At 43.4% G+C, this 19,617-nt stretch overlaps 1 protein-coding gene across 2 annotated transcripts in view; it reads right to left on the reverse strand.

Annotated features, from left to right (window-relative positions):
- Positions 1 to 220: 220 nt before the first annotated feature.
- The window catches only part of LOC309652458 (cAMP-dependent protein kinase catalytic subunit PRKX), an 87,744-nt gene continuing 68,347 nt past the window's right edge, over positions 221 to 19,617 (reverse strand). For both annotated transcript variants that reach the window (XM_082446287.1, XM_082446286.1), the window contains 5 exons: positions 15,484 to 15,579; positions 10,251 to 10,308; positions 6,795 to 6,872; positions 2,993 to 3,140; positions 221 to 945 (listed from right to left, as the gene is read on the reverse strand). In XM_082446287.1, the coding sequence (XP_082302413.1) occupies positions 3,015 to 3,140; positions 6,795 to 6,872; positions 10,251 to 10,308; positions 15,484 to 15,579 (358 nt within the window). In that variant the 3' untranslated portion in view covers positions 221 to 945; positions 2,993 to 3,014. The remainder of the gene's footprint in view (positions 946 to 2,992; positions 3,141 to 6,794; positions 6,873 to 10,250; positions 10,309 to 15,483; positions 15,580 to 19,617) is intronic.

Raw genomic sequence — 19,617 nt, forward strand, 5'->3', positions numbered from 1 at the left:
GACTGAACATTGACAAGAAGAAGTGAAACTAAGCGGAAACGAGGGAGGTTCAAACACTTCCATCGTATCTTTTTGTTTCTTACTTTTCCTAAAACCAAAGGGAAAAGAAAACATTTGCATAAGTTCATTGAGCCAATACAGAAAGCTACTAGTTTGCTTTGGGAGATGCGTTTTGGTCCACGGATTTAACCTGGAATATTAATAGATAGCCATCCCCCTACAGAGGATGAAATTTTTTAATGCAATAGAGAAAATTCCTTGAATAACATTCATGGTCAATGGCTAGTCTTGCACTAAAGTTCAAACCCACATCTCCTTCCCTGTCATCCTGGATTCATGACCCAAGGCTACCAGACACAAAGCATTGAAGACATTGGATATAGACCGTCGTATGATATTTTCTTCACATATAACCATAAAATGCATATGAGATGATAAAAAATGCACATGTCATACTTTTAAAATTTGTCCCCAAGAGAATAGATTCTTGAAAAAAAAATCTGAAACATAAACACCATAGGCTCTGCAAAGTAGGAACATTTACTTCACTGCACAATTTCCCTGCTCCAGGCACACCGTCCTTTTTATACACACACACACACACGCACAGGCACAAACACACAATCTGTGGTTGTATCTGAACAAGTTCAGCTCAAACTTATAAAGTCTACGAGAAAAAACCCCCCAGGATATCCCAGTAGGAACACAAGCCTAAAAAGAAGATAAAATCTACAACCAAACATTTTTTCAAAATGTCCTACTGTGCAGTCGATTTCCAGTTGCTTAAATAATTCTAGGTCCACAAACGTCAATGGCTCTGCAATCTCTTTATATACATCCGGGTGTATATAAATGTGGAAAAGTCCTTATCCCATTAAGAAGATGCTTCTTCAGGTCTGCCTGGGGGCAGCCATCTGTCCCAGGCAGGCTCAAATCACCCTGTTGCTGGCGTGAAATTAGACAAAGGATTTTGTTAGTTTTTAAACACCTGGGTAAAGTTTGTCATCCTAAGAACAACAACAACAATAATAGCACGAAAGAAACCAAACTTCCCTTTGGAATTCTTACTGCAAAGACCCACAAGCCTGAATTCTAAGGAGAGAAGATGCCTAACAAGAGACATGGAACAGTATTTTAAAGGTGGGTTTTTAAGGTTCTATGGTGCTGACATCCACAGAACTAGCCCCTCCTCATCCACGCTGAGAAAGGAGATTCATCACTCAAGCAAAACCAGATCCTAGTTTCAACGTGCATTGCTGTAGGATTATACAACCAGATAAAACATTTTATGATGCAGAAAGCTACAAGGCACAGGGAGGTGAGAGGTCCCCTGCCAGCTGTCTTCACATCCATCTCCACCTGCTGAAAAGCAGTAATCCACACAAAGATGCATGATTAAGTCACACAGCTCCAGAACATAGCTCCGGAATCCTGTAATGAAGCTGAACTTGGGTCTCACCTATGGGATTAGATTTCGCTTCATGAAAGAATATCTTCTCGCATAGAATCATCACACCTAATTGCTCAGCGGAAAATACCAGCCGGTAAAATTACTGAGATAGATTCAAATATGAATGTGTCTGGCTTTTAGAAGAGGTAAATGCAAACTGGTTGAATAAATAGAAAGCAATGTGATCATGAAATGATCTCCTGACTTCCAAAGGTTCATCAAGAATGTCATCAAATACTGCCCCTGCCATTGGCCAAAGTACATTAAAAATAATTCCACTATAAATCTAGAAAAATAGTGATACAAATGAACTTATTTACAAAATGGAAACAGACTCACAGACACAGAAAACAAACTTATGGTTACCAAAGGGGAAAAATGGGGAGGGAATATATTAGGAGTTTGGGATGAACAGATTCACATTACTATGTATAAAATAGATAAACAACAAGGACCTACCGTATAGCACAGGGAACTATACTCAATGTATTGTAAAAACCTACAATGGAAAACAATCTGAAAAAAATTTATACACATATACAACGGAATCACTTTGCTACACCTGAAACTAACACAATACTGCAAATCAACTATACTTCAATAAAAAATAAAAATTAAAAAAATAAAAACCAACCCCTAGATACCGGGGAGAAAAATAAAACGCAATTAAACTAATTCAATAACTAACTAAATAAACTAGACCTTCAAAGTCGTCAGAGACCTTCAAAGGTTCGTGGACATAAGAGACTCAAAATCATTTCTTTTACATCTCAAATTAACTTTAGCAAATTTCCTACGAGGTGTTCCTTTTTTAACAAAAAGAGACCCAAGAGCCCTTCTGAAAATACTTGGGAAGTACTGTGGTCTGGACCTCGGGGATTCCAGGAAGGAGGCACAGGAGCTAGGCTTCTCCAATGTGCAGGCGCACCCGTCTCCCAGGAGCCTTATTTACTGGTACAGATCCTGCCCCGGCAGGTGGGTCCGGAGCGTGAGATGCTGGTGGTGAGGCCGGTGCTCTGGCCGTGCGGCCCACACACACCGGCTGTGCCTTCTGCTGCCCTGGAAAGGCCTCAGGCTGGTTCTGCTCTATCGCTCGTGCCCGAACGGGGGAGAGAAGCCCCACTCGGTCTAGGCAAGACCTCCTGCACATGAGGTTCTGTCAACCTCGCTGATTTTTAACTACTAAAGATAAAGATACACCTTGTCGGTTATCCATTCTAATACAGCAGTGTGTATGTATCGATCCCGAACTACCAGTGTATCCCTCCCCCCGACCCTCCCCGCCTCGTAACCATAAGTTCGTTCTCTGAGTCTGTTTCTGTTTTGTAAATCAGTTCAACCAACAAGGACCTACTGTAGAGCACAGGGAACTGGGCACAATAGTATGTAACAACCTAAATGGGAAAAGAATTTGAAAAAGAAAAGATACATGTGTATGTAAAAAAAAAAAAGAAAGAAACAGAATTCAACTGATAAAATTAATGAATGAAATAAGAGATGCCTTGATATTAAAAAAAAAAAAAAAAAAAAAAAAAGCTATACCTTCCAGGTGGGGAGCCCACGCTCAGAAGTTCTTGAAGACTTCCAGATCTTTCTGTGACACGGGAGGGGCCACGCTCCAGTCATTCTCGGGATAAGCTTCGAAGTTGGAGGTGTCGCCCTCGCTGCACACTTTGGGCACGATGGGAGGCTGGGGAACAACAGGACACAACACCGTGTTACGGAGGAACAGCGCGCCGGGATGTTACTACGCTCAGCGCACGTTAGTGCACTTTGCACAGACTGTGCTTTTACAAATGGACGCCCTGCAGCAACCCTACCCTGAGCAAGTCTGCTGGGATCCTTTTTCCAACCGCACTGGCTCACTTCCCGTCTGTGTCGCATTTTGACAATTCTCACTGTTCAAACTTTTCCACTATGATGATATTTGTTATGTTGATCTGTAACCAGTGATCTTTGACGTTACTACTGAAATTGTGTTTTTTTGTTTTGTTTTGTTTTGTATTTTTGAATTAAGGTACAGACACTTTTTTAGACATAGTGTGACTGTATGCTTAATAGACTACAGGATAGTATATATTGTACATAACTTAATGTTTCTTTTCTTTTTTTTAAAAAATTTTTGGCCACGCCTTGGTTTGCGGGAATCTTAGTTCCCGGATCAGGGATCGAACCCTCACCCTTGGTAGTGAAAGCACAGAGTCCTAACCAATGGACCACCAGGGAATTCCCTATACATAACTTTTATATGTGCTGCGAAACGAAAAAATTAGTGTGACTTGCTTTATTGCGGTGCTCTGGAACCAAGCTTACAGTATCTCCGAGGTCTACCCATACATCCCTCTATGTCTACAGCTTTATGTGAAAATGTAAAAAGAACTGGAAAACAACAGAGCTGCTTTTCTTTGTTTATGAACAGGAAAAGCTTGGAATTAAGATATTGCAAGTGAGGTGTCAACTATCAGATTGATGAATGCTTACACAGTTTGAAGAATTTAGGGAGGAAGGAAGGTACCCAGCACTTGCTTCTTAAATTCTAGAATTGAGGACCACCTGGACTGCTTGTTAAATTCAGATTCCCAGGTCAGGGACATTCTGATGTAGCTGGCCCTGTGGCCACACTTTGGAAAATTCCAGAAAGATGGAAAGAGCTCCAGATTTGGGTTTTATTGTCTCAGAGGCCAAACCGCAATCCTGCGTTGATAAAAATGAAGGCATTGGGAATGAGAAGAGGGTCAGCAAACTTTTCCCATTAAGGGCCAGTTAGTAAAACATTTTGTTTTTCAGGCCATGCAACTTCTGTTGTGACTACTCAGTGCTGCCATGGCAGTGGGAAAGCAGCCATCGACAATCTGTAAACAAATGGATGTGGCTATGTGCCAATAAAACTTTATTTATAAAAACAAGCAAGGGGCCAGATTTGGCCCACAGGTTGTACTTTGCTGATTCCTGCATACGTCCAACTCCAAGATTCTGTAACGCACACAGACACCAACTAGTTTTCTCTAATCCTATGAAACTGTTATGCTTTGTCCAGAGCCTTTAACACACGTGGTGAACACCACCCCTCTCCCCCGTCCTCTGCAGGATGCATCCTAACCTGGATGTTTCACAAGACACTTGAGGTTCAGTGATGCTAGAATCCTCAAGTCAAGCCCAGGACAAGGACCTAGATATGTCCTTGTCCCAAAGTTCCGTGCTTCCTAACAGACCACAGCAAAGCAGATGCAGCTGGAGAATCCTGACAGAGCATGGGCTCATACGTGGATCCCAGGGGGAACATTTTAACTGCTATGTGGACACAGAAATGAGTCAAGTAAATTAAAAATTATTCATGTAAAAAAAAAAAGAAAAGAAAACCCTCTTGTCACTTGTATATTTCGTTGACTGTATCAAAATGCAAAGAGTACTGAGTGGTCAGCATCTCAGAAACATCAAGGAACTTCAGGTGAAGGTGCCACGTTCCTCATCTGACTCAGAAGTTCCATGCCAGAAAGCCTAATTAGTGAGGTTCACGCTTTATACGCACAGCAGACAACCCCCATCCCCAAATGGGCCAACCCACGCGTGAACAGATCTTAGGTTGGCTCCATAAAAGAGGTTAAGGATTTACAAAGATTTTAAAAGTCACAGAGTAAGTTTAAGGGTCACTTTTCCTTCATTCGTTCTCATTGCATTCAATAAATGAGCTATTTCTATAAACCAGGCACCACGTGGACAGAAAGTGCATGATTCTGGCTTTCAGAAACCTTCCAGCCCAGTCAATGGCTTCAGGGGAGCATCTCTATCTGGGTGGCATGTTTGGAATCACTTGATGAACTTTTAAAAAGTTATAAAAATACAGTTACACAGAGATACCTCTTTTTAACCATCAGTTAGGCAAAACTGCAGAAGTTGTATAACTCACCACTCTTGAGCTGGGGGGAAAGAGGCATTTTTCAAAACAAGTCCCCTGGGAGCACAAAAGGATGCCATTTCTACAGAGAAGTATGTTGCAAAAGTACCAAGATTTCAAACGCCATTTACCCTCTGACCCAAGGATCTCACGTCTGGAAATTCATCTTCAACACAAAAGAAATGTATGAAATTATTCCTTGTAGGAGACTGGAATTGGCATAAGTGTCTGTCAGTTGAGGTCTGGTTAAGTAAACGATGGTAGAGACATGTAAAGGAGCTCCATGCGGTTTAAAAAGAACGAGAAAGCTATTCAGGCATATGGGAAGATCTCGAGGTTATATCGTTAAATGAAAAAAGCAAAATTAGAATAGTGCATGCATAACTGTAGGTTTAATGTTTTTAAAAAAGGGAGAAGGACTTCCCTGGTGGTCCAGTGGCTAAGAATCCGCCTTCCAATGCAGGGAACACGGGTTCGAGCCCTGGTCAGGGAACTAAGATCCCACATGCCGCGGGGCAACTAAGCCTGTGTGCTCTAGAGCCTGCGTGCCACAACTAGAGAGCCCGTGTGCCACAACTACTGAGCCCGAGTGCTCTGGAGCCCTCGCACCACAACTAGAGAGCCTGCATGCCACAACTAAAGACCCAACGCAGCCCAATAAATAAATAAATAAAAACAAATACTTTTTTTTAAAAAGGGAGAAAATAAGAATATGTATATCCACCTGGGTTCACATTAACCTAAAGAAACTTTTAAAGGATACACAGAAAAATCTAATAAAAGTGGTTACCTACAGCCAGCTGGGAGGGGACAGCCTGGCCATGTACGCATATTAATATTGATTTGGTTTTTGAACAATGCGAATATATTACCTAGGCAATTTTGTAAGTCAGTGTAATAGAATAAAATACATAAAAGTTAAAACCTTGAACAAAATGAATATCAGCTCCACCCCTAGAGTCTGGGCTGGGGGCCAGGCATTAGCATTTTTTAAGTCTCTCCACTGGCGCCCAAGTGCAACGTTGAAAACATTGCTATTGAGGATACCCGTCAATAACATATTCAGTTCAAAGAAAGATGAGCCTCAGAATACTTTCCATCTCATCCACCACCATCACTGTGCCACATCCGTCCATAAGTACGAGACATACGTCCTACCTGTGTTATTCCCCCTTAGAAAGGGAACAGATGACATTCATCATAGTCTCAGAGCTAGGGAGGGATGGAGCCAGTTCTCCAAAAATCCAACTGCAAAAAAGCCAGGGTCTTAACACCCCATTAGGTGACTCTTTACCTGAGCTCTCCCCTGAATAGGGAACCTGGCTTATTAACGATGTGGGATGGTTGCTTGTGTCGAATCAATTCATTATGTGTCCATCCTGAGTAAATGAGTGTCCAGGAGAGCTCCAGGCTGCCCAGGTACAAACTGCCCATATACATATGTTGTACCTTCAGTTTCCTTGCTGGGACAGCCTCCCAGTCTGTGGTCCGGAACCACCGATGCCGTTTCACGTCTTCTGCTCCATTCTTCAAAAGAAACACGCATCATCAGTGAACAGAAGGTTGACAGGATAGCAAAGAAAATATTCCAAAAGAATCTCTACACGATTCCCTACAGAGAAAAACAAGAGTTTGCTATGTTTTGAATCACTCTCCCCAGAGTGTGAGCTATTAGGGAAAACTACAGATGAAGGCATTTGAGTTTCATTTGCTTTCCTTCATCGTAGAAAGAAATCCAGTCACGAGGTCCATGTGTATACTGCTCTGGACCACAAAGACTGAAGTATAATTACGGTTCAGCCTCCTGACATAAAATTAGACTGACACACGGTCAGGTCTGAGTTTGACACCTGTTTTCATCTTGACAGTTTCCTCAGGTGAAATTACGCTCATTTTAGAAACGTATAAACTGAGATTCATTAAATGATATCATTTGCTCTGTATTGCCCAGCGAGTAAGTCTGTAACTCAAACTGAGGATGTCAGACTTCAGAGATTTTAACAGCTACCCAATGTTGCCTCTCAATTAACAACGTGTACAGCACAGGGAATGCTACTCTATACTCTGTAATAACCTATATGGGAATAGAATCTAAAAAAGAGTGGATACATGCATATGTACTCACTTTGCCGTACAACTAAAACTAACACAACATTGTAAATCAACTCTACTCCAAAAAAAATTTAAAAAAAAACAACAACACAAAAACCAATGTGTACTAAGGTCTGTCTAGTTCATCCTCAGCTGTGGTGTCAATAGCTGGACGGGAGACACCACCAGCACCAGGACCTCTGAAAATCCCTTCCAAGTTCTCAGCCTTCAGCTGCACCCTTCTTCTCCTTTTTTACGACACTTGTAGCAACTTTTTCATCAATTAAATGTGTGAAGGTATAAGACAGAAACATGTGAAGTCTGTGACACAGGAGCCAGTGCATCTGAAGTTAACTTTTTAAAACGTGTACCAGTTCATATTTTTTAAAGTTTTAAATGATTTATCCTCAAAAGAGAAAATTCTCTGTAACCATATCTCCAAGAGGAAGGAGACGGGGATGTCAATGTTTTCTACTTTTCTCCAGTCCTATTATTCTGAAAACTCTTTTTCTTTTCCTATTTCTTTCCATCCATATGTAAGTCAAATAATGACACCTGATGAGTGTTACCTTGAGGGATGCTGAGAGAAGGTAAATAAGACTGAAGGTTTACTCCCTAAAAGTTCAAACTCGGTATGGATACTAAGGTATTATGATATCTGGATAGATGACAGAGAGACAGATATAGATGATGGTAGATGACAGATGATGAGCTATTTAGATAGATCACTGATAGATACATTTATAGATGATAGATGAAAGTTAGGTAGATAGGTGTTCAATAGATAACAGACAGACAGATGATGGAAGATAACAGACAGACAGATGATAGGTGATAGATACATAGGTAGATAGATGATAGATAAATTGATAATTGATAGATAGATGAGGTATCTAGATAGATGATTGATAGATGATGGATATGTTGGTAGATTGATGATGGAATATCACTGATAGATATATAGATAGACATAGATGATAGACAGATACAACAAATAGACAAAGAAGTGAAAAAGAAAGTAAGTGCTAGAAACTTTCCAAGTGTGGAGGACAGAGCAGTGTCCACAGAGGATGCAGGAGTTAAACACAATGGTCTGTTTTGGAAGAAAAAAGAGAAACACTCCAAACGAAGGAGCACCAGGAGGAGAAAACCAGCCAGGTATTGGATGAACAACTACCCTGTTTCACAGATTTGTTCCTTTCACCAGTGATATCCAACCACTTAGCGTTTACTCCCCTCCTTAAGGACCTGAACACTTGAGCCAATGTCCGTGAGTAGCCTTAACTAGCCAACCAATTTAACTAGTTATGGATGGAACTGTGCTCCCCACGAAAGGACATGTTGAGGTCCTAATCCTCAGCACCTGTGAATGTAACTTTATTTGGAAACAAGGTTTCTGTAGATGTAAACACGTCAGGAGGAAGTCATTGGGGTGGACCCTAAATGCAATGACAGCGTCCTTACAAGAGACAGAAGAGGAGAGACCCAGATACAGAGGAGAAGCCCCAGGAAGACAGAGGCAGAGACGGGAGGGAGGTGGCCACAAGCCCAGGGACGCCTGGAGCCCCCAGAAGCTGGAAGAGGTGGGAAGGACCCTCCCCTGGAGCCTCTGGAGGGAGCTCAGCCCTGGGACACCTCGACCTCAGACGTCTGGTCTCCAGGATGGGGGAGGATGGATGCCTGTGGTTTTAAGCTCACGGTTTGTGGTCCTTTGTTACAGCCGCCCCAGGAAATGAACACACCCACATAAGCAGAGGGCCCGAAGAGATCTGCGGGGTTCAAGTCTCACACACAGGTCTACTTTGTCCCTCAAGACTGCAACTGACAGGGTCAATGCACTGGTCCATGTCTAAGTTTATCCACGGACGTCCAGAGCTAGAAACAGCTAAGAAGATGTCCCTGGTTTGTCTCAAATTCAGCAGTGCCAAAACAGAACCAAGACGGGCATATACAATATCATAGTTTATACAAGTCAGTTCCTTACACATATTTCCCTCCAGATGAAAAGTTTGACAAAATCGCACATGGTGTACAACTTTTAAAATGATGATTAATTCACATACAAACCTGCACATGCATGTTTATAGCAGCACTATTCCTAACAGCCAAAAAGTGGAAACAGCCCAAGTGTCCATGGATGGATGGATGGATGGGTGGATGGATGGACAAACAGCATGGGGGCCATCTACACAGTGGAATATTATGCAGCCATGAAAAGGAGTGAAGCTCTGACACAGGCTGCCACGTGGATGGACCTTGAACACACGATGCTCAGTGAGAGAAGCTGACACAGAAGGTCATGTTTTGCATGATTCCACTTTCATGAAAGCTCAGAATAGGACAATCTATAGAGACAGAAAGTAGCCTAGTGGTTGCCTACCTCCAGGAGGGACAGAAGGATGGAGAGGTGATAGCTACAGGATACGGGTTTCTTTTGGAAGGGATGAGCATTGTCTTTAAAACTGTGGTGATGGTTGCACAATTTTGCAAATACATTACAAGCCATCGGACTGTCCGCTTTAAACGGGTAAACTGGATGGTATGTGAATTAGACCTCGATAATGTTGTTTACAAATATAAAAGTAAATAAAGTCATGATCCGTAACCTATAGATCACTGTTGAGTCACTGGCTCCTTTGGAGAGACAAGGAGATGGGGTGTAGACCCAGTTTGATTCTGCATGCCCCAGAAACCCAGATTTGGAATTTGACCAATGACTGAGTATGAACGTTCTGCCTTTGTTGAAGAGTGTGAAGTCAAATGACAGGCACTTATAACGCATACCACTTAATGTATACGGACGGAAACACTCACCTTCATGTTTCCCAATCTCCTTGTTCTGTCGACAACAAGCAATTTCTTAATGAGGTCTCTGTTTGGGAGAAGGAGACAAAAACACAAGACATGTTGATACGGACCCATGCAAACACAGCAGGTCAACAGCAATAAAATCCAGACCGTACAACGTGGACACTGGAGCAATGGTTCACACCGGCTGAACGCTTTCTAACGCTTCTTTCTAACCATTGTGCGTTCCTAAATAATTTCTGCGACGCAGAGTTGCGAGAGGGATCTAGCTGAGGGGAAGAGGTTGATTAAATACCGTAGAGAAGAATAGCCTTTGAACGTGACCAGCAGCAAGAGAAAATGTGCCTGCCCTGGGGATGGTGAGGCTTCATTTCAAATATACGAGTCAGGCCATCCCTGCCGACTGCACGACATGTGCTTTTACCAAAATCGATGGTCTCGCTTTGCCCTGTGGGTCTGCTTACCTGTGGGATTCTTGTCTGGCCATCCCTGCCTTCCCGTAAGCACGTAAACTTATTGGATCCCGTTCGTGTGTGCTGGTTCACTTAGATCCTCCCTCTAAAGAGCAGATGGGGGGACTTCCCTGGAGGTCCAGTGGTAAAGAATCCACTTTCCAATGAAGGGGACACGGGTTTGATCCCTGGTCAGGGAACTAAGATCCCACGTGCCGCGGAGCAACTAAGCCTGTGTGCTACAACTACTGAGCTCGCACGCCTCAACTAGAGAGGCTACGTGCTTTGGAAGCCGCGCGCTACAGCTACAGAGCCCACGCGCCCTGGAGCCTGCATGCCACAATTAGAGAAGAGAAAACCCGCACGCCACAACTAGAGAGACGCCTGCACGCTGCAACGAAGACCCCACGCACTGCAACAAAGGATCCCGCATGCCTCGACAAAGATCCCGCGTGACGCAACTAAGACCCGACACAGCCAAAGATAAATTAAATAAATAAATAAATAAATAATCTTGTTTAAAAATAAATAAATAAATAGCAGACAGTATCAGAATACAGCAGGACGGTCAATTAAGATGGGAAACTGGAGATGGTTTTCAAGACTTCCAGAAAATGGGCTAGTTCTCAGAGTAACAGTTAAGGAAGTAAAAAGTATATAATGTGTGTGTTAAAGTATCTAATACGCTGAGTATGCTGTGTATAATAATATCCAGGGACTTCAAGCATATAAGGATGTTTTCCAGGACAATCAAAAACCCCCGACACAGCTTTAAGCATCTCAGCTTTCCTGAATCCAACGATGCCCCGGGGTGAGCAGCACAAACCCAGCCTCCAGCTACGCCCCGGGCGCTGTGACCAGCTAAGGAGGCTCAGGTGCGTCAGGTGATAAATATGAGGGACCAGGGACCCAGGGCTCCTCACATCTGGACTGTGAAATCTCCCAGGTTCCTACTGATGTCAAACTCTGTCAAGGCATAACTGTAACACAGAGTGTCCCAACACTGTGTATCCTTAAGTAGAACTGGAGTCCTTCTAGACGTTTCCCCAAATCCATCTCAAAGAGAAAACCCGAGAACACTGGCTCACCTAAGGCTAGGATTGAGCCTTAAGGCTAGGATTGTGATGTGTCCATCGAAAACAGAGGAAATTTACTCTTGCGCAAGGCAGAGGGATACAAGAGCGCTGAGAAATTAAGGTACCTTTCCCGTACTTAGTGAGTTTCCCCTTCATTACTTTCACATACCAAAGAAACAAACCAAAAAAAACAAGGTCACCAAACACCACACTCCCAAAACATCCCCAAATCCATGTGTTTTTTCTTCTTTTTCCCTATTATTTACAGCACCCTCAGCCCTATGAGTGCATATCCTTAAAGCTGCCTGTCCCAGGATTACAAGAAAATCAAAGACTTATTTAATATATAAAATTAGATCTTTGCAAAACAGCTCGATCCTCAAGGCAAAAGGTGCAAAGGAAAAGGGGCCACCCGATATGGCAAAGCCACGTAGGAACTCTGCAAGCATCCAAGACGTGACAGGTGGGCACGTCCATCCTGGAATGGCTGTGAGTCCACTGGCAAGCCCTTGATTCACCGAGGCTGAAATTCTGAATCCTACTGACTCCCCAGGTGCCAGCTGGCTTCTCCTTGACCACTTTCAGACACAGAGAAACACCTGTAAATAAATATGAGTTCTATACCAAGTTGGCACCAAGCCCCAAAGCTTTTACTTCCTTTTCAATTATATATATTCCTGCAAGGAATCTTAAGCTTCATCCAAAGAGACATTTGCCCAGGCCAACACGCCGACACGGCCCAATGCCGAGGTTGTAGGAACCCACAAAGGACCTGAAAAACTTCAGTCAAAATTCTACCCTCAGGGTCACTTGGTGACAGTCATTTGGGTAAGAAATGACTCCTTACGGTTCAGCTTCTCAGCCAACTCATGAAGATCTAGGCAAAAACGTGAAGAAGTAAAATTTTACTCAGCTACGATCTGCCATCATCAAGGGCAGCAAAGGGTCCCAGGTTCCTGCCCTTGCTGAGCCCCCTCATTGGGGATGTGAGAGGAAGTGCCTGGAGCTGCCTGCGTGAAATCTAACCCTAACCCTAATCCCTAACCCTAACCCCTAACCCTAACTAACCCTAACCCTAACTCTAATCCCTAACCCTAACCCTAACTAACCCTAACCCTAACCCCAACCCCTAACCCTAATCCCTAACCCCAACCCTAACCCCAACCCCTAAACCTAACCCCTAACCCTAATCCCTAACCCTAACCCTAACCCCAACCCCTAAACCTAACCCCTAACCCTAATCCCTAACCCTAACCCTAACCCCAACCCCTAAACCTAACCCTAAGAATTCCAGAACAGCCTCTGCTCCTTCTCTCTTGAAAGTAAACTATGCAAAAAAGACGGGGAGTTGGCAGGAGACCAGACGGAGATTATGCTTAGGTTTGTTCTCCTTCTATACCATCTTCTTGTTCACAAAACGTTGGAAACGCACTCAATATATGAACATGAGTGTAAAAAAGAATGAAATTGTGCCCTCTGCAGTAACACGGATGGACCTAGAGATGATCATACTAAGTGAAGTCAGTCAGAAGAGAAAGACAAATACCATATGAGAGCACTTACATGTGGAATCTAAAAAATGATACAGGGACTTCCCTTCCAGTGGGGCGGGCTCTGCACTTCCAATGCAGGGGGCATGAGTTCAATCCCTGGTCAGGGAACTAAGATCCTACATGCTGTGCACTCACAGACACAGAAATCAAACTTACTGGGAAAGGGGGTGGGGGGAGGGATAAAGTAGGAGTTTGGGATTAGCAGATACACACGACTATATATAAAATAAACAACGAGGACCTACTATATAGCATAGGGAATTATATTCAATATCTTGTAATAACCTATAATGGAAAAGAATGTGAAAAAGAATTTATATGTATATAAATATATGTGTATATGTATAACCAAATCACTTTGCTGTACACTGGAAACTAACACAATATTGTGAATCAACTATACTTCAATAAAACAAAATGGATAAAAAAAATTGTGGTAAAATAGAAATAAAACTGACTATTTTAACCATTGAAAATACATATATTAACATAAGCAAATAAGTGACCTAAGATTTATGGATCTCCGCTTCTCTTGGGGAAACATCTCCTGGAAGAATTTAAGTCCTTCCTTGAAAGAGGAAGGGGATTCAGTCTGATGATCTTCTGTGTTGCCTAAGACCATCACAAGTTCACAAAAGAAGGAAGCAGACTATGAGGGCACAGGAGGTAGTTCATCCTTATCTTGCTTGGAGCACGTGCACCCACGGCAACAGCGAAGTCATACCCATCGCGGGCAGGTCCCGGCAACGTGCAGCGGGTGTTTACAAGTCCCAGGTGTACCCAGGAGAATTCCAGGGAGTCTACAGGGGCCATCAACTAGCAGTGCCCATGGGTGTGAGTAGGCGCTAATCTGATCAAATCATTGGTCAATCGTTGATACATCTACAACTCAACTTTATTTTTTTCTCTTTATTTTGTCTTCTCTTAATACCCTCCCCCTGCCCTTCCTCATCCCTCCCCACCCCTCCCCTATAACTCAATTTTTAAAGTGTTTTGCCATCCATTCGAAACAACGTCACTCAACACTGCTGGGATTTGGAGCCTGGGAGAGAAAATCCTAGACCATATTTCTTCATTTCTTTCTAGAGCAACAGACTTTTGAGTGCTGTATTCCCCGTGTCACCTTACTGTCGGACCATTCATGACACAGAAGTCCCCCTTCCGGATAATTTATGTCTAACTGGAGCCTCCTTTTCTTGCTAAAATCTTTTAAAACCTAGCTGGTGGGTCAAACACGACACAAGCTCCAGCCCACACGAACCAAGAGGAACACCATCTGTGAATCACACTGAGAATCTCGATTTAAGGTAAGTACACTGATCTCTAAGAAACAAAACTAGATGCAGCCAGTGGCCCCAGGAGCCGATCACTGTCATGAAACAAGTTTTCTCTGAACTTAATTTCCACAGGTTACTTTAAAAATATGTAGGAAAAAAGAGAGAGGAGTTTAGTTCTCAACTGAACACAATTAACCCCATTTGGGGATCAGGAGGGGTTTGGAGCACCTATCAATGTATCTGGGAAATACGGTAAAACAACTGGAAATTAGGACTCACAATGGTGCAAATGGCTAAAAGCTGACACACAGAGCAAGGTCGTCGGATAACCTAAAGCATTCTTATCTTTTAAAAAATTTAGTTTTTTCCCCCATTGCCACAAAAATGCACACCCAAAGTTTAACACTGAAGCAATGCAAAAGTTCTTGAAACAATGAGGGCGTAACTCAAAATTCTAGCAGGAAAAAGGACTTTAAGAATGAAAATAATTTAAGCAGGAGAGAAAAGCTAAACTCTGCTAAAGCCATCAACACTTGTGCCAACCACAACACTAGCTGGGAGGAAGGACACCCTTCTTGTCAAATAACAAAACGGCTCTCTTATTAAATATGATAACAAATGCCTTTATTTGCTAATTGTAAGTGTCGTTTATTTCAAACGGTATAAAATAGGGCTGAGAGTCATTAAAAGGTGAAGTGTCATCCCAGCAGAGCCATGAAAACCTTTTCCCTTTTGGTGGAAAAAATGACCGGTCAAAACAGCTTCAGCCCAGCATAGAGAATAACACAGGATGGTACCCCGCTCGGCAGATGCCGTAACTGGGGTTTCTTAGATGCTTTAAAAATAAACACACCCGATGAGGAGGGAAACGGTTTACTTACTTGACACTGAAGTCCAAATGTCTGGGGAAATCTATCTTGCCCGCAAGAATTTTTTGGTAAATGCCAAATGCGTTGTCATCAAAAAACGGAGGAAACCTGTTAGAAACATAAACATCTATTTTTAGTGGCGAGCAAGTGTGGAAAACATCCCTGCTTTGTAAGGATGACTCTTTCTGCCTGACCAGGGCAGAACAGAATTTATTTCACGGCAGCTCTTTCCTCCCACCCTGGAGTCCATGGATGGCTCGAGACGAGCTTCGAAGAGATGGTTCCAAGAGGCCAAGCGTGAAGCACTGCAGCCCAAGTACAGAGGATGGGCCAGCAAAGAAAAGGCAATGACCGTGAGGCCATCTGACCAACTATGAGGTCACTAGGGTGCCATTAAAAATGTCTCCCCAACTGGACCATGAGTGGACCTCTTTGTATCCTTCCTGCATACGGGAGTGTGTAGCACACAGTAGGTGCTCAATAAGTGTACACAGGCCAAATGTAAGAGGACAGGTTACACTGTATCCTATTTTTTTGGCTCAAGTACTTCATAACTTTATAGAAGCCAATATGTGAATCTCCATAGTCGATGAATTCACCTCCATCCTACTTTGGGAGGTGAGTGACAGCAACGCTGGTTTCCAGTTTGCGATTTTAGGCACAAAGATCTACACTAGGGGTTGGCCAATGATGGCCCACAGCCTCTTTTTGCCAGTAAAGTTGTACTGGCACACGGCCATGCCATACACTCATGTATCATGTGCAGCAATGTTACCACAATTAAAGACTATAGTCCAGTTATAGAAACTAACAGACCTATCCTTTCTAATATCTGGAAATAGAAAAACAAAAAAACGTGACAGAAGCTAAAGAAGAAATATACTTACAACTGCCAAGACCAAGAAAAATCCAAGAAACTCTAGAAGTAAACCACTGAATATATACTAGATAGCCACATGTCCCTGGGCACAAGGTATACTTTTGATATTTCCTCAGAGTGCTCAAGGCAAAGACCTTCAACTCAAAAGCATAACCTCTATTTAGTTTCTTTAGAAGGAGGTCTTCTAATTCCGTAGAATAAGCAATGGAAATATAAAGGGGAGTTTTCAAATGATGGTCTGATTGATGATGGCAAATCTCAATGATCAAAAATAATTCTCGTGTTGATTCCAAATCAACTCATGTTTTTTTTAAAGAGAAACAGTGTATCGTGGGTGGAATGGTGGCCTCCAAAGTTACATCCACGTCCTCAACCTGACGACCTTAAATGGGACATTATACGGAAACAGAGTTTTTGCAGATGTGATGCAGTGAAGGGTCTGAGATGAGGTCCTCCTGGAGGAGGGTGGCCCTACATCCAATGACAGGGTCCTTCTAAGACACAGAAGAGGAGAGACACAGACACAGAGGAGAAGCCCTGTGAAGATGAAAGCAGAGACGGGAGGGAGGCGGCCACAAGCCCAGGGACGCCTGGAGCCCCCAGAAGCTGGAAGAGGCGGGAAGGACCCTCCCCGGGAGCCCCTGGAGGGAGCGCGGCCCTGGGACACCTCGACCTCCGACGTCTGGTCTCCAGGACCGGGAAGAGGATGAATTCCTGTTTTAAACGCCCCAGTTTGTGGAAATTTGTTACAGCCGCCCCAGGAAACCAATACACAAATATATCACAGAGAAGAGAGAGTTGAAAAATATTTAAAAACTAAAGAACAGAAATATGAAGTACAAAAATAGAAATGAATGGGAAAGTGGAAGTAAAAGAGGTAGGTTCCTCAGAAAAATGGAATATTCTAAATAAATGTAGAAATGCAGCTGTGTGCAGCATAAAATAGCCTTTTTTCCTTATGTGATACTTTCGTTCCTCAGCTTTACACTTGGGCGTGAATAGGAGCACAGAGTCCGTAAGACCACACCTGTACCTCTTGGGGTCACTGGCTGTTATGGTCTCATAACTACAACTACTCTGGCCAGTTGTGCTTCCAGAGTTACCAGCTTCCATGGATTGAGAAACTAGCCAGGCCGGGAGACACCCAACCCTCGCCAACCGTGAATGCCTTGAAGCTTATAAATCCCAAGCTAGCCCTTCGCGTGCGTCAGGAGTTTCCTCTAACAATGGTTGGGGGAGTCATATTCCTGTCTTGGGTGGTGGCCCTGTCTGAGTACATCCAGCTGTATGATTTCACTGGGGGAAACAGATACACATTCAGAAACGGGACCAGGGGAAAATGTGTCATACATACCTACCCACGTTCATGGAGAATATGACACGCAGTACTCTGGAGTAGCTGGCATTACACGACACTATCATGGGAAAGGTATGTTAGCAGTAGTTTAACGAGCGGAAAAAACAATAATAAGTGAGCACTGACAGATCTTGCCTGAAGGAAAAAGCACGGAGAAGGCCTATTGGAGAAGTCGGCGTGTGGAAAGTAGCCCAAGAAAGTGCCCTCAAATCTGTCTTTAATCCAACAGAATCCTTCCAATTCTTAATAAACGGGTGCCCATCATACAGAAGTGGGCGTCACATGCACCTTCACATTGTCCACGGTGAGATGTAGTCAGAAGGACAGCCTGCTCTTCCCCATGAAGGCAGGCTCCAGAATTTCGTCGGAAAAATGCATGCCAATTTTGCCATTTTCTCCATCATCTACCTGTGATCCTTTTTATAGATACCTTCGACCTACCTAAATCTTCCAGTAAAAAAAGTGGATTGTCCAGAAACAGGCGCCATCGTTGTTGCTACCTCGTGTTCTTCATCAGACCCCCAGAGACCCCTGTTACAAAATGATGGTCCTGGGACGTCCCCAGTGGTCCAGTGCTTAAGACTCCATGCTTTGGACTTCCCTTGTGGCACAGTGGTTAAGAATCCACCTGCCAATGTAGGGGACACGGGTTCGAGCCCTGGTCCGGGAAGATCCCACATGCCGCGGAGCAACTAAGCCCGTGTGCCACAACTACTGAGCCTGCACTCTAGAGCCCGCGAGCCACAACTACTGAGCCCACGTGCCACAACTACTGAAGCCCGTGCACCACAACTACTGAGCCTGTGAGCCACAACTACTGAGCCCACGTGCCACAACTACTGAGCCCGCGCACCTAGAGCCCGTGCTGATTCCTCAGAAAAAGGGGCAAGAACAAAGTATTGGGCCAGGAAACACTGGGGCAGACTGTAGCGTGAGAGAGAGTCCCGGGGCACCCTATCTTTGGCATGGCAGCCGTGATTCTCAAAGTGGGGTCCCAGGGAATCCTCGGGTTCCTCGAGGCCTTTTCAGGAGCTTTGTGACATCTTTTTTCTAACTATAAATCTGAATATGGCTGCATTTTCGTCATATACCTCAACCAAAACAACGAATCACACCAGACAGAGTGTGAGAGAAGGGAAGAACGCAGTGGCCCGCAGTTAAGCTGGACATAAGAGACTAATGAACATGTGAAACAATGTCACTCTTTTCTCTAAATATTTTTAATACTAGGAAATAGTTACTTTTTTCATTAAAAATTTGATTTATGTTAACCATTAGTTTATCACCTTATGTATAAGATATGCTTTTACGTATAAACTTATATATTTAATTTTCAAATGCTTTTACGTATAAACTTATATATTTAATTTTCAAATGTGGTAAACGTTGACAGATATAACCTGCATCAATGAGAGCTCTTTGGGGTCAATACTAACATTTAGGAGCGTTTTCATAACTTTTAGGAAGGGAGTAACTTTTAGGGTAGATGGTTATTGAAAACATTTAGGGTCCTGCGGCCGAAATGTTTTGAGAACCACTGCACCGCAGCTAACGTTCCACATGGGTGCAGCTCCAAATGCAGACAAGTTCCACCTTCCTGAAAGACAGGTGTGGGACTGAACTCTCCACATGGGTGGATATGAAAGGAGCAGATGATGAAAGACATCAGGGCTGAGCTGGTGCTCCTGGGAAAGCCCACGAATGGGCCACCTCTCTTCAATCCAACCGAAACATTTCTCACTCGATAAAAATAAAACCCCAGTTATGACATGCTCTCATACCTAATCACACGGCTGGTTGGACCCAACAAATGTACTTCTTGTACTTCATGAAACAGTTCAACCACCAACGAAAGCAATACGCAAACAGACAAGACAGAGTCTAGTCTGATCTTGCTAAAGGTGCCAAA

Source organism: Balaenoptera physalus (assembly GCF_965194825.1).
Source record: "Balaenoptera physalus genome assembly, chromosome: X".
Lineage (NCBI taxonomy): Eukaryota > Metazoa > Chordata > Mammalia > Artiodactyla > Balaenopteridae > Balaenoptera > Balaenoptera physalus.